The following is a 24,491-nucleotide window of genomic DNA, read 5'->3' as shown; positions in this document are numbered from 1 at the left end:
TAATTGATAATGATGCTTTTTATGGTAAAATCCAAACTGAACCTCAACACTGTTCTTAAAATTCACTGCAGAAGCAGAGAGAAGAAATCCATAGTTCATGACCCTGTAAGATTTATGTCTCAAGCATTTCCAAGGCCCGTATTATTTTTTTTTTATTTTGTTTTTGCATGGCCTATTTACCACTCCCGGACATTCTCTGGCCTACCTTCTGTTCTCTTAGGAAGCAGGAAGATATTCTAGGAGGAATGAGCTGCTCTTCCTTTCTTTTCTTCCTTTCTTTCTTTTGTTTGAATTTTCCCATATCTGTAATTTTTAAATAATAGCTCAGGATCTTGGGTAATGACTGTAAATGAACATCAGACATACAGAAGTGAGCATTGCTGAGTGCTGCAGAGGAGAGGCACATGGCTGAAGTCACCAGTCAGTGGAAGTCTCGGGGGCCGGTGCTTTAGGCTGAGGATGGGAGCTTACCTCTCAGGGATGGGTGGGTGTCGCCCAGATGGAGCTGTGTCATCAACCCCTGCTGCAGGAATTCTTGCTGCAGGATGGAGCTGACTGACTCAGTCCACATGTCTGGGCAATCCCAACCCAATCTCAAATCCATGAACCAAGGAATCTGGTTCTGGAGACCAAGAGACCCAATCCCAGTGGATGGCGACACCAGCGTCTGCTGTCGTCTGTGCTCTCGACTTTTGGAACAAGACCCCAGTTTGCTCCATTCACAGTCCATAGTGTGTGCCTGGCTCCACGCTGGGCCTTGAGGCTAAAGAAAAGGAGATTCACCTCCTGTTCTGTCAGAGCTCACGGTTTCATTGGGATAGTGGGTCCACTCATGGATTATACCATGAATAGGCCTTGGGACATCACATCATCCATGGTAAGTTGGACTAAATGAATCGATTCATCTTTACACAGTGCACTCCAGGGACAGGCCAGGAAAATCAAAGGCACCAGTGAAAGGAACTCACCAGAATCTGAGCATCCCCAGAATAGCCAATCACCAACTGTTCTCTTCCAGGCACAACACTAAATGCTTTCCATGCATTATTTTATTTTCAAAGCAATTCTGTATTTTATATGCTCTGCGATAAAGTCCATTTGATTGATTAGCACCCTGAGCCCAGAGAGGTTAGCTAACACACTCAGGGTTGCACAGCATGTGGTAGAGAAAAGGACTCCACTAAGAAAATCAGACTCTTGAGCTCAGGTTTTATCATTAGCTATTCTACCATGGAGCTGGAATAATGCAGAGTTGGTCTCTTGGGAGCTCAGTTTCCTCATCAGAAAGGTGGAAAGTTCACAATGCAGCAGCTCGAAGGTGAGCCGCTGACCTCAGATGCCAGGGAGTCCAGATGAGGACTTCACGCATCTTTGCCTCCACCCCCTTCAAGCACCCAGCACCACTAACCTAACCAGCCCCAAGTTTTATGAGCACTAAGTGTTCTGATTTCCTAATGCAATAAACCAAATACAGGACGCCCGACCTGTAATATTGGCCGCATTATCACCATGTTCTAACCAAGCGAGCTTATTACTTCAGACAATTAAGAAAATACAAGTTGCAAATACTTGGTTATTAGAGAAAAAGGAGTAACATAAATCCACAATGTTGGGACAATTAGCATTTGCAGCAATAAAAATCAAGTCAAACAACCTAAGGAAATGAATATTAAGTTGATTAGTTAGCATTTACTTAGCACTTCATATTTATAAAATGCCCGATAATTGTTCTGGGCCATTTCTTTTGGTATAACTGATAAAGGACATTGGCTGTTCTTGTGGGTAGCGCAAAGGAGGTTTTAAGTAAGAGCCCATTAAATTACCATTCAAGTAATCCTCTAGTCTCTTGTTCTGAACTCAGATTTAAGCAGAGAAAGAAAGCATCCAGAAATCCTGCTAAAATGTAAGTCATTTCATCTCCCTCCTTTGTTAAAAGCCCTCCAGCAGCTTCTTCATTTCTCTCCAAGTAAAAGCCCAAATCCCATAAATGCAACTTGTTATCCTGGTGGAATCCTGCAACAGCAAAAGGACAGAAGTGAGAAAACAGGGGAAATGTGAATAAAGTCTGTAGCTGAGTTGATAACAATGTGCCCATGTTAACTTCTAAGCTTGAAAAAAAAAGCACCGGATTAGGCAAGTTGTTGACTTTAGGGGAAAATGTGTGAAGGGTGTGTGAGAGCTATCTGTGCAACACTTGGGTAAATCTAAAAATCTAGAATTGTTACGAAATTAAAAATGACTTAAACACAGCAGAGTTCCTACCACAGCCTACTAGGCCTCCCTTGACCCCTCTCTACCCCTCATTACATCTCTGACATCTTCTCTTGGTCTCTACCCTTTGACTCCTAGGTACTCACCCCAAGGCCTTTGTACCAGCCATGCCATGCCGGTGTCCAGACCATTTTTGCCTGAGCAATCAATCCCCATGGCTTAATCCTCTTTGTTGAATTCAACTCAAATGTCATCTTCCCCAAAACTCTTGAGAGCACGTTTCAGACCCGCCCTGGTAGCCTCAGTCTCGTCACGGCCAGTGCTTTGTCCCCTGGAGCTGACTTTTCTGACATACTCTCCAGTGTTTTTACTCATCTGCCCATGTTTATCATTTTCCTCCCCTTCTGGCTGAGAAGTTCCTTAAGAAGGGGGTTTATCTACTTTCTTCGCTATGCACATCCAGCACAGAGAATTGTGCCCAGCACATGCCTAGTGCTTGAAGGATATTTGGTTTTTGTTTATTTATTTGTTTGTTACATACAAGAACTGGGGTGCAGGCCAGAGGTGCAGGGGGTGAGAGGATTCACCAGAGACAGAGTGGGGAACAGATTGACTGAAATATACTGCTGAGGGGAGCAGCAGGCAAGCCAGGAAAGGTCTGCTACACCATATGGGTCAGCTCCCTACCTGGGTATCAAACTCATACTGCAGTGGCTGCAGATAGCTTCATACTTCTGAGACTTAACCCCTTGCACCACCAGGGAGGTTCCTGTAATTTAATTTTGATTAAAGATGGTGTTTAACCAGAGGGCGTATGCTCCTGGCATGTGAGCAGGTGGCTGTCATGAGCAGGTGGCTGTCACTTGACTGGATCTACTCAGGTGGACAAAATCAACACAGAAAAGGTTGGGACTCTGGAATCTGCATTTCTAGAAGGTTCTCCAGATCATCCTGGTGCACATGCAAATTATCGAGCCAATATACCATAAACATTTTGTTGGAATTGTTGCATACATTTGAAGTAAACACATGAAAATAACATATAATATGACAAACATCTAAAAAATGGAAGTACTAGGCCTCCCTGGTGGCGCAAAGTGTTGAGACACAGCCTGTGGGGCTGTCCACATGGTGCAGCAGACCTCTCCTGGCTTGCCCGCTGCTCCCCTCAGCAGTGTGTTTCAGTCAATCTGCCTGTTCTGTTCCCCACTCTGTCTCTGGTGAATCCTTTCACCCCCCACACCTCTGGCCTACACCCCAGTTCTTGATTGCATGAATGAATAAATCTTAAAAAAAATAAAAAATGGAAGTAGGACTTGTATTTTTAGCAAATGCTCCTGGATAGTTACGGTGCATGGACTGTGCTGTTACTTGTCTTATAAGAGGTATTAAAAAAAAAATGAATAAGCATATTCCAAAGTTTTATTTTTCCCTTGCCCTTCAATGAGGTGTAGCTGTTATGCATTAAAGAATAAGTCAGTAATCCTATTTCCAGAGCAGCCTGCATCAGCGGATGGTTCGAGGTCCTTCCTGAAAGGTTTGGGCAAAGATAACAAAATGTCTGGAAAGCTGCAGGGCAGGGCTGAATGGAAAAGTAGGCTTGTAATCTCAAATTCAATACAAAGGATCGAAAGCATCAAATAATCAGTCGCCGGTGAGCCTCCCATCAGAATGTTCCATCTGCCCTGGAATTCAGCTTTGTGAGGGTTTTAGGATGTATACTTCATACCCTGTCTGTCGCCCACTCTCCAAATATATAACCTCATAGAAAACGCTGGGCACTTCTGAGATCCGTAAGGAAGCCTTTCTTGACTTCCATAGAGAAACCCCCAGAAGCATCGCCTACCTCTATTCCCACCCCATCCTCCTGAAAAACATAAACATCTCTTTTCCAGACAGAGTTTTTAGTTCAGGAGAAAGTCTTCCCCTGCCCCCAGGCCAAGGGCAGTCCACTAGTTGTGCAAACCCTGGTCCTCGGCGGTTCAATCCAAGGCTTGGGCTTTGCCCTCTAAGCAGTGGATTTGTCCTTAGAAGGTGGATGGTGGTTAAAAATGACTTTCTGTGACTGATGTTTACCGAGGGGTCACCAAGTGCTGGAAGCCAGGACAAGCACTTTGCACTCGTTACAATGTTAACATCCCCCTCACCCCCCATCTCTTGCTTCCTGCCCAGTCACATTGAAGATAGTCAGTTAATGTTGCTTGAATGAAGGAACATACTCACAACCCCCCTTTTTAAAGCTTTGGTAGGGGAGGTGCAGAAGGGAGAAGTATATCCAAGGTCAAATAATCCCCTTTGCTCTCTCAGTCCAGACACATGAGCTCCCGGGAGCTCCTGGCCAGGCAATAAACAGTGGCTGCTGAGATGTCAGAGCACATCAGTCACAGATGATTATTTGAAATGACTCACCTTGGTCTCAGGGTCATGAACGTTTGGGGATGACTCCCCAGGTAACTCAGGGAGGTGGTCAGAAGGCTGTATCTGGAGGCAGACCACGCCCCTACACACCTGTCACTACAAACCTGTCTATCTGCCAGGTGGCAGCTTCCAAATTTGTCGAAGGGTCTGGCTCCTTGGCCCACCTACTTCAACCACCCTCTCAGAGTCTCAGAGCCTGGGATGGTTAGATAGAAGCACCTCTAGGCCCCCAAATTCAGTGCATTTCTTTCTCTGCTCGGGTACAGTGAATATCATCCTAGAAACACGAGACAGTGAGAGACTGACCCAAGATGGGCTTGACACCAAGTCTCCTGAACCGACAGACCTCCGCCGCCTTCTAGTGCCACATTGGTTTCTATATTTTTGTCTGCTGTGTGATCAAACCTTGCTCTGTAAGTGGAATAACCCAGGGAAATGGAAATCATTGACTACAGGTGCACACCACCTTGAATAATCATAGTGTTTGTGTCTCCAAGAGGCAGCTGATGTTGTCAGTCCTTGAACACAAAGGAAGAAATGAAGACTCAGAGAAGGCAAGTCACCTGCCTGACATCACACAGCAGCCCAACTACCTCTCAGATCTTTGTCAAGTCTCACGTTTTTTCTCTATAGCCGTGGATGATATATTTAGATGGCAGATGACCCCAGGAGAAATTGCTGTGTCTTCATTTGAAGATTTAACTTTCAGGTCGCCAAAGGTCTGCTTGTGAACTCTGCGAAGGTACTGCCAAGTTTCTAGATGGAGACTTTCCCCGAGAAGTTCTTCATCATCCCCTCCTGAAGAATTGTGTATCCAAAGGTCCTTCAATCAGAAAACTCACCCACTGTCTTGTGATTGTGCTTTAGCCTCTCCCCCTGACAGTGCAGGGAGACCCCAGAGGCCTGGGACCACTCATATTCCTCCTCCAGTCCTCGCATCTGGCAAATATTCTTCATAAAGTGGGATTTCATTAAACAGTAGCCACATAGACCAGCCTAGAACCAGAGTGTTGATTCCTCTCTGAAACAGAAATGACCAACTCTGATCCCATTTTTGTACATAAAGCTTTATTGAAACACAGCCACACTCGTTGTTTGGCTGGAACATTGTTTTCATAGAAGCAGCAAAGTCAGATATTTACTCTATGGCCCTTTGAGAAAAGAAAAACAAAAACAAACTTGCGTCCATCTGGGTGTGGAGCAAACTGGAAAGAAGATGCAGACATTTCTATTTTCAAAGTGTATTTTTTGTATTTCCTTTGCATAGCATATATTTACACCCACCCCCATCCACGGGTGCAGGGGAAATAGGCCTGCTGGTGGGTGGGGTCTGGATTCAGAAGTCCCCTGAATCTTGCTCGCTCACAGAAGCCATGTCCTCGATGTGACAGGCCCAAGTATGTGAGCAGGCTGCTCGCGAAGAATGGTGTCCCCACGTGTGCCGGGGCGTGTAGTAAGTTCTCGTTTAACCGATAGGTTCTTGGGAACTGTGGCTTTAAGCAAAATGATATACAATGAAAGCAGGTCTTGTTCATCATCAGCAGGGCTTGTTTTTTCCCTCACTGATATTATAAGGAAATGACATTGACCTAAAGACTTTAAATAAGGACCCACAGGACCAGCAGGACACCAGTCGTCCCAGGACAAAACTCTTGCATTGCTTGTCTCTTTGTTGGGAGCATTTATGCAGAGAAAGAAGACATTAGCAGGGAAAGCCCAGGGATTTTTTTTTTAGCTGAGATCAGTCCCATCTTAAATACATCACCAATTTTCTGCAACCAAATTATGCTTTCAGCAGATTCCTTAGGCCTGGAAAATTAGCATAATGTATAGATTTGCCATTTGGTTAAATTAAATTTTGCATAATATGTTGGGGGGACATCTTTGAGCTGAGTGGATTTGCGGATTCACTGCAAACTATCAACCTATTTTCATTTCAAATTGATGTTTAAGTTGGCCTTGATTTCTGAGTGTTTAAGGAAATTAAAGAAAAGCAGAAAGCTAGGAGGGAGTGAGGAGAAAGCTGCAGGTGTCAGCCCTGGAGAGGGAGAGCAGGTACTGGCCAGAGGGCATTCCGTGCATGGGGCGGGATGCTCGCTGAGCTGGAGAACTAGAAGACTCAGCTAACAGAGTCTTCAAGGCCTGAGATGAGGCAGCTGTGAGTTTGGGGGGAACTTGACACGGAGGCTTGTGCTGCTTCTCACCTGGGGTGGTTGAAGGAGGGGACCGGCCGGCACAGTGACACTCAGCAGGAAGGCTAGGCGCTGCCACTGAGGCGCTGCCTGGATGCCAGCCCCGGGGGCATCCCACTCAGCAAGGAGGTTCCATTTGGAGGGCAGGGCGGGAGTTCTGAGGTTGTCCAGGAAGCCCAGTATGGAAGGAGGGTGCCTCCTTTAAAAGGAGAGCTGGAGCAACTGAGACGGCCCTTGGCCCTTGGATAGCAGAAATGGCTGAGCTCTGCCCCGAGTGAGCCCAGCGTGCTGAGGCTCCTCACACCTGCCAGGGGTACGGCAACTGGGAAAAACAGAGACAAGAACTTGCTTCTTATCACCAGGAAACATCTCATTTAATGGGAGGCCCCTTCTCCCGGGTCCCAACCTAGAAGGGCCATGACAGGCTACAAGAGTCTAGCAATGACCCTCCTCATACGGACACTGCTGCGCAAAGCAAATCACGCCTCACCCCCTCTGGGTTCTTCTAGGCTGGACCATAAACAAGCATCAGACATATTGATAAGTGAAAAAGCCGTAGAGAAGTTTAATAACAGCTTGTCCGCCTCCTATCTCGATGGGAGAAGCCCAGAGTGAGGAAAGAACGTGCCCTCGTGGCTTCAGTTACCATCACAAAGAGCTGAGCTAAGACAGGACTTTGGGGGGCAAAGGGAGGTCAGTTAAGGAGGTGGGGAGAAGGCACAGTGGCCAAAGGTGTGCAGACTAGTTCTGCCTCTTCCTCAAGAAGAGACAGAAGGTGAGGTCTTCCTGGTGCACGCCCTACGGGAGCTTACATGCAAATATCCTTTTCAAAGGCAACCTCCACCCGCCTTCAGGACCCTCCCACAGCATCAGACTTTTGCCAAAAAGGGCATATTTTGGGTGCCCAGTTTCTACTCCCTATACAGCAAAGTGCTCAAATGATAGCACTGAGAGGCAGGAAATGCCCCCTGAAGCAGGCCCAGCAGGACATGGGCTGCAACAGGAAGGGTGTTTGGGTCTCCTTGATTTTGAAATACATACAGTGGAGCTGCCAGAGTGGCCAGAAGGACATTGTCTCCTCTTTAGAGGTCATCCTGGGCTTTGACTCAGGATGGTAGAGGCCTCAACTCCCAGCCATTCTGCCTGCCCTGTCTGCCATGGGCCCACTGAGCATCTAAGAGGGGCACTTAGCCCTTCTTAACCTCTGGTACTTTATCTGAAAATGGAGACAAAGAATAGATTCTTTCCCTCCAAGTCATCTGGTGGTGCAGCAAAAGGCACACACTGTTGATCAGTCTATCCACATGTACTAGAGGGCTGCTGGGCACCGGGTACTGTCCAAGATCCTGATGACTATGGGCCACTCTAGGGCACTCAATGTGCCTTGACTCATTTGGGGTGGGTGCTGATATTATTCCAGTTTCCAGTTGAAGGAAATGAGGCCCAGAGTGGTTAAGCAACTTGCTGAAGGTCACACAACTAGAATGTAACCAAGCTGAAATTAAAATGCATAGTTGGTTTTCAGCATCTGTTAATGATTATTGTTAATAGTAGTACACAGAATCCTTGCACCCCATCATTTTGTTCACTATCACCTTGTTATGACATTGATGAGGAAAAAAATCCTGGCTGACACTGAATCGCATTGTTTGAGGACCTGCTTTCATAACTCCTTATTTTGCTTGGTCAAGGTTTCCAAGGACCTATCAGTGGTTTTAAGGAGGGTGAGGACTTATTGTAGATAAGTTTTAACTCCTCATTCCTGAACTAAAAATCAAAACTTTGAACGTGGAGGAGTAGAGAAGTCTTATTGTCTAGTCTCTGATAAGCAGGCACCAGCTCCCAGCCCTACCTGCTATTTCCACAGAACTGGTGTTCAATAAATATATTTTTAATGATCAATGAGAGAGAGAGAGCACTCTCTCCCTCCTACGTGATGTAAGGAGGCAGGAGCTGGTAGCAGATCAGGAAGAGAGCTTTTACCAGGAACTGACTTAGCCTTGATCTTGAACTTCCCCGCCTTCAGAACTATAAGAAATAAATGTCTGTGGGTTGAGCTTCCCAGTGGATGGTATTCTGCTGCAGCAGCCCTGAGTGGACCAATACAGACATGGTGGCAGCCCATCTCCTTAATGGATGTGTTAAACATGAAACATGTGATCCCTTGTGTGCTCAGCCTGCATTTTCAAAGACAAAAATATAGCCAGCGAATTTGGAGTCAACCCTTCTCTGCCCCCCAGCCATGCTCCTTTCCAAGGAATTTCATCATTTCAGCAGAGCATTGAATTTATTGGAGCCGAGAGAGATGTGATACATTTCCCAAATCTGTGTCACCTCACTGTGGAATCAGCCCCGCTGAGCTAGAAGGAGGCATTAACTACATCCAAGCTGTGTGATTAACTTATTTGTTTGCCTACAGAGCTGAAATGAAAAAGCAGGAAGCTGAGTGTATCTTCACGAGCCCCGTTTTGAAGTGGGACTGTGTGAAAACCCGAGACTTGGGTTTTAATTCACATTTCCAGGGCTTGCCATTATTATTATGTTTAATGGAAAATAACTTTGTGCAATCTTGGCTCCATTTTAAATGGAGAATATGCAATATTGTCTAACACAGAGTATGAAGTTGATTTAGTATGCATGGTTTTCTCCCCACCCGCTCCCTGCTTCTTTGTACACATTCAATATAGTTACATTTTTGCTTAGAACATATATATTTTCCCCCTGAACTTTTCTCGATTGCTTTTTTATCAGGTTTACAAATCAAATCAAATAGGTATATTGCAGAGCTCTGTGATATTATTTTCTGAGCTTATAGTACAATGTATTGAATTATGCCAGTCCCTGCTCCCTTCCCGCCTTTCGCTCCAGATTGAGAGAGAGAGACTATGGACCCTGTAAATTCACTTGGCGCCCGGCATTACTGGCTAAATCAAGACCGCTATTCAGGCTGCAAGAAGAGACAGAGCTAGTGTTCGTTACACAAATCAATTTGGTCCAAAGTACATCGCAGTGGGTACTCAACCATCGCTCACATAATATTGTCAACTTAATCAAATAATGCCTCGAAGACACTCACCAGCTTTTCTCTCTGAGAAATAACTTGATTGGTGGAGGAGGGAAAGCAGCTGGCTATTCAAAAGTACACTTTTTATTTATCACTATTAAGGGCTTTGTGCATAGAAGGGAGGGCGCCTGTAGCAGAGGGAAGACACTGAATATTCAATGGACTGACTGGAGAAATGAGGCCGCATTAGCTGCCTGTTTTGGGTGTTGGGTTCAACACCACGATGGCAGGTTGGGGATGGTCAGGGGATGAAGAAGCTGGATGCAGAGAGGCCTCTTGGCATGATGGTATAAAGATTTGCTGAGGGCCTACTATGTGCCATAGTAAAGAGCTCTGAAATGCATTTGATATAGTGTTTGTCTATAGGATGCTCATATTCTGGTAGATCAGACATGCAAATAAAAAAGATAGCAGCTAATACGTGCTCAACAGAGTAACAGGAGGATGTAGGCATCCAGAGGAGGCATCTGAAGCAGACTGATTTGGTCAGCTTGTTTGTTTGGTTGGCTGGTTGCTTGGCTAGTTTAGTGGTTGGATGCTTGGGTGAGTGGGTGGTTGAGGGGTTGAGTGGGAAGATGGGTGGGTGGTTGGATGGGTGGTTGAGTGTGTGGTGGATGGATGGGTGGGTGGTTGTGAAAGGGCCATATTCATAGAGCTCATCGCTCTGGTTTCAACATGGGCGAGGCATAGGCAGCTAAAACTTGAGTGAAGCTCTGTTCCACTGACGAGAGCTTTGTGGTTTCCCTCTAGCACTTGCTGTCCTTAGACCACCCAGAGCATCTTCCGCCTTGACCTCAGAGGTCTGAAGAGTCCAGGAATTGCTGTTAGTCTAGCTCCAATCCTGGCTCTGCCATCTCCTGGCTGTGTGAACTTGGTCAGGTCACTGAACTCTCTGAGCCTCATCTTCCAAGTGATTGTTATAATTTAGTGAGAAAATACCTAGCAAGATGCCAGGCTCACAGCAGGACCTCAGAAAGGTTGTATTTCCAACCCCTATCCCAGTACTCTTTAGCCACTTCCACACTTGCCAGGGATCAGGTGGTCTTCAGCATCCCATGTCTACATTCAGGGTAACTTCCACAGCAGAGGTCCTCGGCCAAGGTCCTTGCATGTCGAGCTGTCCTTCAGGGAGTCTCTTTCTGAGATTGTACACAGGATTAATTAAGGTGTATGTGTGTTTTCCCCCAGGGAACAGGTTTGTCACCCTCATAAAAACGTTTGTGTCCATGCACAAAGAAAAAGAGTAAGGAACCTTTAACAAGGTAGGGAAAATTCTGCTTTAACAATAGTAATATTGAAAATAGCAGCAAAGATTAGAGCTGCCACTGGTAGAACCATCTGCAGTCGCTGCTCATCCTATACCCATGATGCATATTATCTTCAGTTCTCACAGTACCATGCAAGGAAGTCACTATTATTCCAAACTGATTTTATTTATTTTTAAAATTTTCATTTAAACCTTTGGTTCAGTGTGTTCCAAGTACCCCATCCTCGCTGGTCTAGGGAAGATGTTTTCTTTCTCCATTTCTCTTTCTTCTCTTTGAATCCCATTCTGCAGCCCCTCCCCCCATGACACCATCTGTATATAATCCTGGGGACATTCTATGCCTATGCCAGTAATGAGGGTGTGCCTTAGCCATGGCAATCATCATGGCAGTCCCCTGGACACAGAGGCATCACCTTACAGTTCCGATGCAGAGACATCAGAAGTCTCGCCAGCCCAATCAAATGTCTTCAGATAGGCTTTCTCTCCGAAGCTCTGGATAGGATCCCTTCCCTTGCCTTTTCTGCCTCCTGGAAGGTTCCCTCATCCTTCCCATTGAGATCTGACTCCTCCAACGTCACACCTGCAGTGGTGTGCTGAGTCTTCTCGCTCTGTCACACTGGCTGTTCTTCTGTCTCCCTATTCCCCCTTTGGGGAGCCTATGACTCCCCTGGGTCCCACAGGTAATCAGCATCATCTCCCTATTGTAAGGTCAGCTGATTAGCAACTGTAATTCCACCTGTACTCTTAGTCCTCCTTGTGTGTAAAGTATCGATTCACAGATTCTGGGCATGAGACATAAACATTGTTAAGGGGTCATTCCAGTCACAGTTACCTGTTGAGCCCTTGAGATGTGGCTGGTGTGAATAGGGAATCAAAGTCTTAATTTGATTTAACTCAACTCAAACACTGATACTTGATTATTTAGTTTTAGATGTGTTTTGAAATTCTTGGATGTTCAACTGTCAATTTTTCACAGCCTAAATGCCAATCAAATATTTCCAACAAAGATCTGGTATCCCTACTGAGAAATGGAGCCAGAAGTGCAAATTATACACAGGATTTCAAAGCTTTTGTTAAGAAAAGAAGGAAAAAGATCATTTACAGTGATTACATATTGAAATAATATTTTTTATGGTTGGATTAAAATAAATACATTCTTAAAATTAATTCCTTATATTGCTTTTTACTTTTTTGGAATGAGTCTTCTAGAAATTTACAGATGACTTGTGAGCCTTCTATTTTTTTTTTCGTGGGGCAGGACTGCTCTCCAGTGCTCAAACACCACCCTTGAACTAGTGCTGTGTTGTGAGGACTTGCATTTTAATTTTCATCATGTGGGGTGAGGGAAAATACTTTTCCTTCTGAGCTTCTAGGGTCTTGGCTGAGTCTTCCTCCCCAACTATAATAAAAGACAGATTAGCAGGAGAAAAATGGATAGAAGTTTAATGACATGCATATCTTCTCTATACTTGGGAGAGACCTAAGAAAACTGAATAACTCTCCAAAATGGCCCAAGTCACCGTCCTAAACACCATCTTCAACTCAAGGCAGCTTTCTCCTTTGGTAAGTGTCTACACCCTTACAGCTGTGCCTCCAGTGACCCAGAAGCACAGACAAGTTGGTGGTGGGAATCCATCACCGTTGTTTGCCAAAGAAGACAGTGATGTTCAGGTGGGTTAAGGAGCTGGATGGGACTGGGTTTTTAACTTGGAGATCCCGGCCTGCACTCCTGCTGGATCCCTGGTCCTCCCCAGAAGAGGCCAAGTGAACTCAGCAAGGCAGGCAGAGCTCCGAGTGGGAGCCGAGGCTCAGGAAGAGGCCAGGGCCCAGGGCTCCTACCTCTAGGTAAAGGCACATTCTCTCTGAGTTTTACCCGGATTGGTCGATATCAAAATCTAATTTCACCAGGATTAGTCGTCAGTTGCTCAGAGCTATTCATTGAATTAGGGATGATTATAGCAGAGGGAGCCCCCACAGTTCTTTATTATTAAGTTCTTTGCGGGAACACTAAGCGATCTTCAAGAGATTAGAGTACTGGTGGGGTTTTCTTAGCATTTTTAACCCACACCAATATCTGGGGACTTTGTTTATTGGAAAAATTTGGTGGCCCGCATCCTGCGTCCTAATGGGGCCTTCAGACAGGGCCCAGGCAGAGCCAGCTTTGCCACCCTCAGAGATTCTTTGGGGGCCTGTGGCCAGGGCTGCCTGGAAACACACCTCTTGAGGTGAATGGGCTTCCCATCCCCTTGGGGAGCTGCCTCCTTTCCTGCATGACCCACTGTATCATTGGCCTGAGAAATAAAGGACAGAGCCGATGGCCATGAACAGCAGCCATAAGAACAGGAGCTAGAATGACTTCAGTTTCTCCATTTCCCGAGTGAGTTCAGTATTATTCTGCTGGTTTGTTGGGTTCCACCATCTGATCTCCCAAACATGCTTCCGAGGGGCATTGCCCATCCAGCTGGGGCTCACGTTAGGGGTCAAACGACTTGAAAAAGGATCAACCAAGAGTCTTCCAGCTGGTAATCCCCACATAGCCTGGACATGCAGGGGGCTCAAGTCAGGTGACCCCTGCCTCTAGCCTGCGCACATTCTACATGTGTAGTTCCATCCTTCTGTCACCCTGTTTTATTTTTATCTTAGAACTTTCACTCTGTGCCTCTGCCATAAGCTTCAAAGCACATCTCAGGATTAGTTTATCCATCTATGCAGAGTACAGGGCTGGGCTCTGGCAGCCCATAGGGAAAGTGATGGCTGCGGGGGGCTGGTGGATGCCCTTCAGCCCAGCTGCATCCAGAGTCAGGTGCAGAGATGGGTCTGCTCGCCTGGGCTGGCAGAGGGAAGACTCAAGTCTTCTTTCTTTTAGGGGAACTCAATGGGCTTCCTGGCAAAATCCTTCTTTCTGCTTCTGTCCTGCTAGAGATCCACCCTTTGGGGAACTCCCTGCTGTCTGAGGTAGTAGGAAACTCATCCCCCACCTTGCTAGCAGCTCATCATTGTCATGCCCGGTGGCTGCATTGTTTAGCCGGGGACCACAGGAGTCGAAGGGTAGACTCCAAAAATTATGCCCATGCCCTGACCTTGTCAAACCGACAAATGTGACATTATTTGGAAAAAGGGTTTTTGCAGATCTCATCAGGGATCACCCTGGATGTCAGTGAGCGCTAAAGCCAATAGTATCACCCACAGACGACACAGGCAGCGGGAGGTTTGCGTGGCGACTCCGGGAGGGGAGAAAGCGACATGAAGATGGAGGCAGAGGAAGGAGCCCCACAGCCCCACACCCAGGGACCAGCAGGGGCTGGAGAGGCAGGTGGACTCTCCGGCACCTCCAGGGGGAGCTCAGCCCTGAACTGAGGCCTCCCTCCCCGTGGACACCGGACAGAAAACACGGCTGTTGCCTTAAGTCACCGAGTGAGTGGTAAACGTTAGGAGACTGAGACAGCGACATGAGATATGGGCATTTTCTGAATACATTTTCCCTGCAACTTCTCAGAAAAGTCGAGTGAGGCAGGGCCGAGCCTTGGTGGCCTGGGCGCGGGCGGGGCTGGCGTGACCACTGCAGAGGCTCTGTGTTTGCCGCAGCCGCTGGAATTCTGTCTTCACCCCCATCTCTTCCATGTGTTCTCGCTCACCCTCTAAGTGGGTATCCTCAGTCCATTTTGTTTGCTTTTTCTTTTTCAGCTTCTTGGATCGTCACCTTCATCTTCCTGTTCCTCCGCATTCTCCCACGATGTCCGTAATGTTTCTGTTTTTTACAGTGTGTGTTATCGCTAAATAATGTTGTTAACACACAGGTGCTCCGACCTCGCAGTTGGTGGGCATCGGGACATCCGCGTGGTCTATGGAATGATTAATTGAGCATTGTGTGTTTTTATCAAAGGAAACAATGCAGAGATTTCTCCAAAGTCCTGTTTGACTAAAGATGATTAATTTTAATTTTCACGCGAGCGGCATAATGCTATTAATCATTTAATATGTTTAATCATAATCTCTGTAATTCCTGTAATAGGTTTATTAAATGGAAACATCCAGCAGTTCTGCGCAAATCCAACTCTAAGTCTCCTTCTTGGGATGAGAAGGGGTTGGCTTTAATTTGCAGTTGAGAAGCAACTTCTAACAAGAGGGGAAAACCTGGGCTGGAAACTTGAGGTGTAAATTGCTGCTTCTGCCCACTTAGCACCTATGTGAGCAGGCTGGGACCCCAACCCCTCTGAAGAGCAACCATCCCGGGATTCAAGGTCATCTCACCTCATGGACATGGAAGCAAAACTCTTGTTAACAGCAGAGGAAACACAGTTCCCACTCCAGTGGGGTCTCAGTGTTAGGTTCTCATTGTTCGACTATCACTTGAAGGTGGCACATCATTCATGCCCTCCTTCCTGACTTCATTCCTTCATGATCCACTGCCCAGATCTTCACCTGGCAAGTGTCATTTGTCCTCAGGGCTCAGCCTCTGCGTCACCCCTGGCTCTGACCCTCAGTGGCTCCTCTGAGCTGTCAGGATGGAATGACCACTCCTGCTTTGCCCACATGGCCCTTCTTGAGCCACCCCTGACCCTGCCCTCCTCTCAGGGGGTGCCAGACCCTCCTCCCAGGGGAACTAAGGTCCATGCTTAGTGGACCTCAGAATCCAGAACGTTGTGTCTCCTCTGTGTCTTGCTTTCCACTCTTCTGCACTGGCCCTGTCCTGCTCTTAACTTAGACAGCTCCCACTTAAAATGTAACCGCAGGCCGGGCCGGGCCTGCAGAACGTCCTGCTGCCCCATCCCTGATTGCACCTCACTCGGCCTCTGACTCACTCTGGTCCCAGCACCAGACAGTCCGTACCATTGTCTGATTCCTCCTTCTCTCCCACTAGACCAGGAACGGCGTGCATTTGGAGGCTGACATGTCCAGTGTAGGGCAGCTGCTTATAAAGTTGTTTAATAAGCAGGTGAGGAGCTTTACTTTGTTTCCCAGGAGAGGGTTTTGCACCTCGCTTTTAACTTTATGAAGAAAAAGAAAAAAAAAAATACCCTCTCTAAAAAAATCCCTTGCCTTCCTTTCTCTGCCAAGTTAGCCTATAGGGCTGTGTCTGCTCTGCACAGAGCCTTATAAGGTGCCCACTATTATCACTGCTTATTTTCAGATTAGAAAACCACCACCACTCTCTGTCCAGCCCAGCAGCACAGACGAAATCACCAAGCAGCAGGTTTTGTCGTGATGACCTCACATTTGAAAGTCTAAGAGGTCAGCAGGAAGGATTCTTGATACCAAGCCAGCTTGGAAGAGCAGCGTGCCAGGCACGGGCAAGTGTGGCTTCTAAGTGCAATTCAGGGTGTGTTAGGAAGAAAAATGCCAGCAGAATCTGACAATAACTACCAGGGCTGATGAGAAAGTCGCTAATTATATATATTTCACTTTGTAAGATTGTCTGTTTCTCTGTCTTTATTATTTTACACCCGGCTGCCTGGCTTGATAGCTTTGTCCCAGTTATATGTTTCTGAATTGCTTACAAATGGGTGAAAACAATTCCTTGCTGGTACATGGGACCCCTTGCGTGGTGGCTGGGGAGCGGCAGCTAGCTGGTGTGAGCGCCACCTGCAGGCACTGTGTGCTAATTGCAGAGAAAGTATTTGGAAATGAGAATCCTGAAATGTTGGACTGTAGAACTGGGAGTGTGGGCATGGGGAAGGGTGATAGGGATACCAAATGTTGCTGTGACTTTTCTTCTAGTTCCTTCTTATATATATGGGTTTCAACATGTTCTCCAGACTTTTATGGGAGGGGGGTGGGGGCTGGTTGTAGGCCAACACCATCCAATAGAAATTGACTTTGATAGAGACAGAGATGTTTCTGCATTGTCCCATATGGAAGCCACTGAGCCACACGGGGCTGCTGAGCCCTTGAGCTGTGGCTAGTGTGAACAAAGAACAAAATTTTACATTTATTTCATTTCAGTTTCAATGTGTTCAGCTGTGTTGAACAGCACAGGTCTGTACAATCAAAAAACAGTTAAGATCTTGAAAAAAAAAAGTTCAGTCAATCAGATGGTGACTTGCACTGCAGAACACCAGATAACTGTTCCGAATATTTTAATACATGTACTAAGACTTTACCTACAAAGCCGCAACAATAATGTAGGGGTGCATTCAGATTTTGAACAATCTTGATTAAGGGATCCACTGTCTCACCCATTTCAAGAGTATTACCCCTTCTCAGTGAGACTTCTTAGGACTACCTGTTAAAACTCCCCACCCTCCTATCAGCTCTGTATTTGTTATTGGGTTTTTTGCCTGCGTTGCTCACTACTAAATCCCAGATCCATGATGGGTGAGTGAATGAACAGCTGACCCAGCAGGTTGCGTCGGACAACACCACACTGACAAACGGGAGTCGTGGAGCAGGCTACATAATGCAGGATGCTGCTGAAGAGCAAGATCCTGGCCCTTTTATTCATACACGTAATTGGTTGTAAGGAGATTAAGGAGATTAAAGAAAGGGAAGGGTGTAGAAGATTAGGGATTGTGAGTCTGCCCTCCAGGCACTTCTCATCTGCTTGATGACTTGGTATTGTGATTGAGATCAAGCCCTAGTTCCCCAGCCATCGTTTCAGTTATCAATAAGCCTTTCCACTGATCAGTGTCTGGGGTCCCTTGTCATACATTGGTCCTTGCCCCCGCCCCGGGCATTCCAGGTCATACCTTGTGATGTATAAGTCGGGAGTATGTGTTATGCATCGTTCCTCAGCCCCCCCTCCCCCGGGCATTCTGGACATACCTAACCTTCCCAGTGTGATCCAGCTTTGTGCTCTTGTTTGATTTGAAGGGTTTAAGGGTTGGGCTCCTGTTCCTAACTGGCCGGACCACTTTGACCTTGTTTAGGTGACAAAATGGCGGCCGAATAGGCCGCTTAGGAGTAGCCAACCCACACCAGCAGGCCCCTCCTGTTCCTTCTTCCTTTGTTCTGGATTCTCCTACCACTTGGGGAAACAAATGCATGTTGTAAAGAGCCTTGGCGTCCACTCAGAGTCTCTTTGCTTTGCTCTTGTTTTTTTAGCAGACAGATGACGCAGCACCGACGGATGGCCAGCCCCAGACACAACCTTCTGAAAATACGGAAAATAAGTCCCAGCCCAAACGGCTGCATGTCTCCAATATCCCATTCAGGTTCCGGGATCCGGACCTTCGACAAATGTTTGGCGTAAGTACAGCCTCTGTCCTCTGCAGTGCCCACTCTGGGGTCCCCAGAATCCTTCCTTGTCTCCGCCTGTAAGTTCTTAGTACTAAGAATACTAAGGTGAGATGTTTGCATAAGGGGAAGAGGCATTTTAGATCCTAGCCTGTGGGCTTGTTCTGGCGTAGGGTCCCTTTATGATTTAGTATAAATTTCCATGCATGTTTCCACCTTGCCAAATGGTCTTCTAGTTAGAAATTTGAATGTGAAATGGAAAAGAAACTGCCAGGTTGAATCGAGCTCATGGGTGATCCCAGATGGAGTGGCCCCAGATGCTCTGTCCCTGCTGAAGTAGACATTATGAATTGACTCCACCCTTTCTTCCATTGTGATCACCCAGTCATCGGGTGGAGTGACTCTTGCCAAATCTTTCAGATCTTAGGCTTTCCCAGGCACTCTGCATTGAGGTTCCAGAGGCAGTTGTAGAGAATAGCTAGTTCTGCTGGCAACTTCATTACAAAACAAAACAGATTTCTAAGTCTGCCTTGCATCCTGCCCTAGACACTATCCCAAAATCAGTGATGAAGGCTCAGGGCGCCTGTGGGATGTTGATGCCACAGTGACGGCCATGCCCACCCACCACAGTTAAATGCAAATGGTGTCCAGTCCAGAGAGATAAATGACTGGGGTGCTGGTTTCATAGGTGTCAGGGCCCTCATTCTCTTTCTGGATGATCCTGGCACTGTTCACCTTGGAAAGGGATGAGTTTGTCATTCTTTGGGCTCTGTTCCACCATAGGACAGAGCTGGATGGAGTTGGATATCCTTCATTTTTGCAAATGCATTCAGCCCATTTGCCCGTGACCTCCCAGCGTTGACGGGAAGTATCTGTGGACACAATGAAAAGAACTACATCCTTAACGTTTGACATAGAGTAAAGGTTGGCTGCCAGCAGGGTCTTCTTCCAAGAGTTTGTCGACAGATGCAAATATTACAAAAGGAACCAGAAGAGACCCAACTTTAATGTCTAGTTCTGGGCAAAGTTAATCTCCCCCCGCCACCCCGATGAACGGGGGGTGGTGGTGAGGGCACTGGGTCATCATTCCGTGATGGTGAGATGAGCCGGCACCTTTTATTTCTTTAACATGCATGATGTTTATCAAGTATGCAGCTGACATGAAGGCAGAACAAAGCATCCTAATATTTAAGATACCCACACTTGAACGCTGACATTTCAGAGGAAAAGGTCAGCATCTGCACTTTTATCTCTCTCATTTGGTAATAACCTTGAGCTGAGCCCTCTCACTCTTGCAGAGCAGAGATACCCTCGGGCACTTTTAGGTCAGAGATGCCTTTGAAAAGTGCAGAGCATTCAAAGTTAGAGTGGAGGTTAAGTGTGTGGAAAACAGTGAGACCAGGTTTGAGTGATGGGTAACCAGAGGGATTAGATTCCTTCAGCCACTGCAGGTTACAAAGATGTCTTGCTCTTCGGTCATCAAGTGTCACTGGGAGCTTGGCTTTGAACTTGGTCCTCTTAATGGTCAGAGTGTCCCTCATTACATCGTACCTGACTCCCTCCTGGGAGGGTGCTCTTCCCTCCCAGTTGTCTTGGTTACCTGAAAGGGAGGGAGGTCTTGTCTGCTAAGTCAGGCAGGTATTCCACATGCACACAGCTAATGCTGCAAGAGCATCCTGTTTGCACTACTCCCTGAACCTCATGATTCTTTTAGAGGGGGCCCAGAGAAAACTCTGGGTGCCAAAGATCACACCACCAGTTGTCAGAACTTAATCAAAATCTACTGGCTTCAGAGCCACTTCCTGTAAAAGTCAAAATTCCCAAGCAGCTGACAAGATGTCGATTTGACAAGATGATGGATGCACTTAGTACCTCTCAATTAGAAAAATGCAGCAGGCACTCAGCACAAACAGCAGCTGTGCCCATTCTCAAAAGTATGCAAGATTTTTTCATGGGTTTTGCCTTTAAAGGGACTCGCACATGTGAATTCCTGGACCCTGCAATAACTCGGAGGCCTCCTGGGTTTCCCAGCACCATTGTGAAGAAACAGAATGTGAACCCAAAGAAGCTGTCTTTCCTGGCCCCGCACGGCAGCCGCAACCCTTTCTGGTTACTCGGAGCTTTCAGTGGCCAAATCCCATCGGAGGCGTCGGGTCAGTAAATGATTGACCCCCAAGCTCCAGCAAAGGGGATTAAGTATGGTTTCCCCTTTGAGGTCATAGCTGCTGTGAGGAATGATAGTCGAATGCCAGTGGGGTATTTCTTGCATCGCTTACGCAGGAGAGGCCTCTCTCCTCTTGTGCAATATGTTGCCTTTGTCCCTTCAACAAGGGCGGATGCAGAGAAGACCCTCCGAGACCTGTCTGCCTTTCTCCTTCATAAACCACGGCCAGGGATTTTCCACCCCTGACAAAATAAGGCAAACAGCCTCCTTCCTCAAACCGCCTAATGCCCAGCAGTGTTCACACAGAGCCTGTGACCTTCAAGCATCCAGCCGTGAAGTCTGCACCTCCGGCAGCCTCATCCCTGCCCCACACTCTGCTTTTACCTTGTGTCTTCAGCACCTCCCCACACCAGCCTGTTCTCCTCTCTCTTCCATGACTGTCTGTCTTTCCCTCCTCCCAATTTCAAGTATTAATTTCAGTATTTGTCATGAATTCCTCTAGGTCATCTTGGATTTCCTTTCTTTCTTTGTTTTTCTTTTAAAATGAACATCCCTTGCTCAAAAGTTATGAGGCCTCCATGTCCAAGCAGAAGCTGGAGTCTTTTTAAAACCCCAGTGGGGTGTGGGAGGGTGGGACTATTCTACTGTGAGGGGCATTGCTTCTGGAGGTTTCAGAGAGGGGGGGAAGTGGTTCTGGGCCTGGTGACCTTCTCCTCAAGCCTGGATGTGTTAGGACTGGCACATCTGCTTCCTTTACCTTTGCAATCTCCATGGGCCCACAGAGGGACAGCGGGCTTCCCACCAAGTGTGTGCACTTGCATAGGTGGCCTCCCTGAGTTTGATGTTTAAAGCTGGGGGACACATCCGGACCACAGAGGCAACACACTGTATTGTAGAATCATCTCCAGAAAAAACTATTCCAGGAACACAGTTACAGATTTGACCCACCCTTGTTGCTGGCACAGCCTCACTTTGGTCATCAAGACACACACCCTCTGGTCATGAACAGGACCCTCTACCAAAGTCTACTCTTAAAAGCAAATTCAGAACGTGGAGAAGCAGACATCGTGATCAAATTTTTGGCAATAAATTTGAGTAAGATCATAGATGTCGTCAATGTCAAGGCCAAAATCCCATGGATGATGATGTCATGAGGCGGGGACATGGTGGGAGGCCACCCCTTTCTGCACCCAGAAAACTGAGCCCACGCTGGTCATCACCCCCATGCGCTCTTTGAACTAACCTCACTTCCGTGCCTTATGCTGGATCCACTGAACAACTTTCCCAGTTTTTCAGAGAACTGTTATTTGATCTGAAGATGTTGGAAAACACCTGGTACCTATTTGCCCAAGTGCATGCCCCAAAGCTCCCAGACTCTTCCTGACACACGACGGAGACACCTCACGCGAGGCTGAGACACTGAACGTCGGTGTTGAGCAAACAAACGCAGGATGTCTGCGAATGAGTCGTGTCTATTTAAATTGAAAATGTGCCAGCTGTGTTTACATCATTAGTACCCAACTTCCCAATTAAACTGTTGATACTATAAATATAGTACACAACTGTCTCCGAAAGGGGGCTTACATCAGCATTCTTCTGGTGGCTGGGAGATGTCAACCTCATGGCAGCCGCCAGAAAAGCCAACATTTGAGACCGTTTCAGGGCATATGGCGACAGCTTTCCTTTTAGGGAAGGACGCAAGCGAAGATGGCTTTGTGGTTGGTTCTCTCTCCGGCAGATCTTATGTTTGTGCTGACGCTGTAGACAGGGCTCTGCTCTGTCGGGGATATTGTCTTTGTGGCTTTGGAAGAAGTCCTTTGTGAGCTTCTCTCTCCATGAACATGTGCTTCCAGGCCCTCATGCCTGGAATTAATAGGGTGGCCTCTGCGTCAGCTGAATATTCTAAGGAAGCCACGTCACGGTGACTGCTTCTGAGGGGCTCACGAAGCTGGAGGGTTTTTTTCCCTCCTGCTATGAAATTCAGTTCACCTTGAATGGCAAATCCTTCTTTTCCCAAATCTGTATATTTTCTTCTTCTATTTTTAATGATTTTTCTCTGCCCAAATCTAGGGCCCTTGAGACGATCTGTAGAAAAATATTCTCTTGACCCAGAGAGTGCATCAGAATCTTGGTTGCAGGGTGAGCTGGCGCAAGGTCCTTGCTGCATCCATGGCCTTGGAAACCTGTAGGCTTTATGTCTCGTCTCCTGGCTGAGCTATCCCTTCCTGATTTCTTTCAACCCTTCTGTTTCTCTGCAAAGGAAACACTTGGGCTCAATGGGAAAAATGAAGCCCGCCACCCTTTGGCTGAGGACGTTCCCGAGAGAGTCCCAGCATGGAGTGACAGAAGCTTTAGATTTTTCTCAGTCAGAACCCCCCTCACCCCAGAGTTTCCAGCTCTGAGATTTGACTGCAGAACGCAGGCCGTCACCCATCTTCCTCCCATCTAGACTCGCTGTGTGTTCCAGAAGATGGCCTGTGGTTCCAGATACTTCTTGTTCTTAGATCTTAGGAGGACCCTCCCAGCATGGTCTGTTTGAGGCACCGAGGTCAGGCGAGTGCTCCTGATTCTCTGTGTTCTACCTGCTCCTTCTCTGTTGAGCCCCTTCCCAATCTCTATCCTCTGCTGCAGTCTGCTTAATGCTTCCCACCCAGGGGAGAGAGAGAGCACAGAATCTCCTAGGGTAATAAAGGATGCGATAAAAATGCAGCCTGCAAAAGCTCAAAATAAAGAAAAAAAGGATGGAAATATGACTTTATGTTCAGTTTATTTTTTTAATCGCTCAAACGAGCACTGGCTCTATTCCACATCAGGGTGCAGTTTCCATCTGATGTCTCCCTGGGCCACATCACTTGCTCCTCCAACCCCCTCACTCACGTGCACTTAGGTAGAACAGACAACATTCAAACCTTGCCCTCTGCTTCTTGTGATCTAAGAAAATGGACCGATTCCAACACCAGAGAAAAGGATTTGGGATTATCAGATGTTCCTGCTTTCGGGGTTCATGTCCCCACCTTTTTTAAAGTATGAATCAAGAATTACTTGAGGTTCATTTCTCATCCGAACTAGATTTCTCACTAGTTTAGCAAATTAAAAAGAAAAGAAAACACACAGTAGCTGGATTTGAATTGTAGACAACAAATCCGTTATTAAGTAAAGAATGTCTCAAGTACTACAAGGGTCAGAGGAATCCTGAAACATCTGGAATTTCTCCTTCATAAGGCACCTGTATTTTACCTGGCAGTCCAATGTATTTGCAATCTGAGACCTCCTTTCTAGAATGTACAGAGCCGCCTTGCCTTCACTTCCCTTCCTAGTCTGTTCATGCTAATTGTTGGAAATCTTTATGTTTGTTTAACAATATGGAGACCCATCCAGAGAAGCACATTTCAGCCTGAGGACTAAGCCCAGCTGTGCTGCTGTCTTGAGAGTGATGGGTGCTCGGTGGGGGACCTCGCTTTTATCCCTTTTTGCTTTATTCTCCTCCGTGGCCTGGCTGCTCCAGGCTTTTATGGGATGGGACCCAAAATCCTCAACCTCATACTCTAGTTGAACATTTTACCATCAAAATCCCACTTCATCCCAGTGGCCAGTGTGGTAGCCAGTGAAGGTCAGTAGCCAGTGAGGTCAGTAGCCAGTGAAGGTCGGTAGCCAGTGAGGGTGGGTAGCCAGTGATGTCAGTAGCCAGTGAGGGTCAGTAGCCAGTGAGGGTCAGTAGCCAGTAGCCAGTGAGGGTCAGTGCATACACCAGTGAGGTCAGTGCATTTATAATCTTTGCTGCTCAGTGCCTGGGAAAGCAAATCACAACCACATAAGGAAAGGAAAACAGAATCAACCTCTCAGTGCCATACTCTGCACCAGACCCTACAATGATTTCCTCTCACCCTGTAATACAGAGATGATCGCAGCGCCTTGTCATGATAGAACCCCTCAGAATGCACATCCTTGATATTAGAAAAGAAACAAAATTTTGACGTGGGGAACAGTGTCCCAAGTGCAGGA

General features: G+C 46.8%; 1 protein-coding gene across 1 annotated transcript in view; it reads left to right on the top strand.

The window, feature by feature from the left end:
• Nucleotides 1-24,491, top strand: part of LOC119241952 (RNA binding protein fox-1 homolog 1) — a 111,217-nt gene that overhangs the window by 29,929 nt on the left and 56,797 nt on the right. The window contains exon 3 of the mRNA XM_054693927.1: nt 18,194-18,337. Within this exon, the coding sequence (XP_054549902.1) occupies nt 18,194-18,337 (144 nt within the window). The remainder of the gene's footprint in view (nt 1-18,193; nt 18,338-24,491) is intronic.

The sequence above is a fragment of the Talpa occidentalis genome, unplaced genomic scaffold (assembly GCF_014898055.3).
Source record: "Talpa occidentalis isolate TD23 unplaced genomic scaffold, MPIMG_talOcc4v2.1 talOcc4.12, whole genome shotgun sequence".
Lineage (NCBI taxonomy): Eukaryota > Metazoa > Chordata > Mammalia > Eulipotyphla > Talpidae > Talpa > Talpa occidentalis.
The sequence above is the reverse complement of the archived record's forward strand: the minus strand, read 5'-3'. Positions and strand labels throughout refer to the sequence as shown.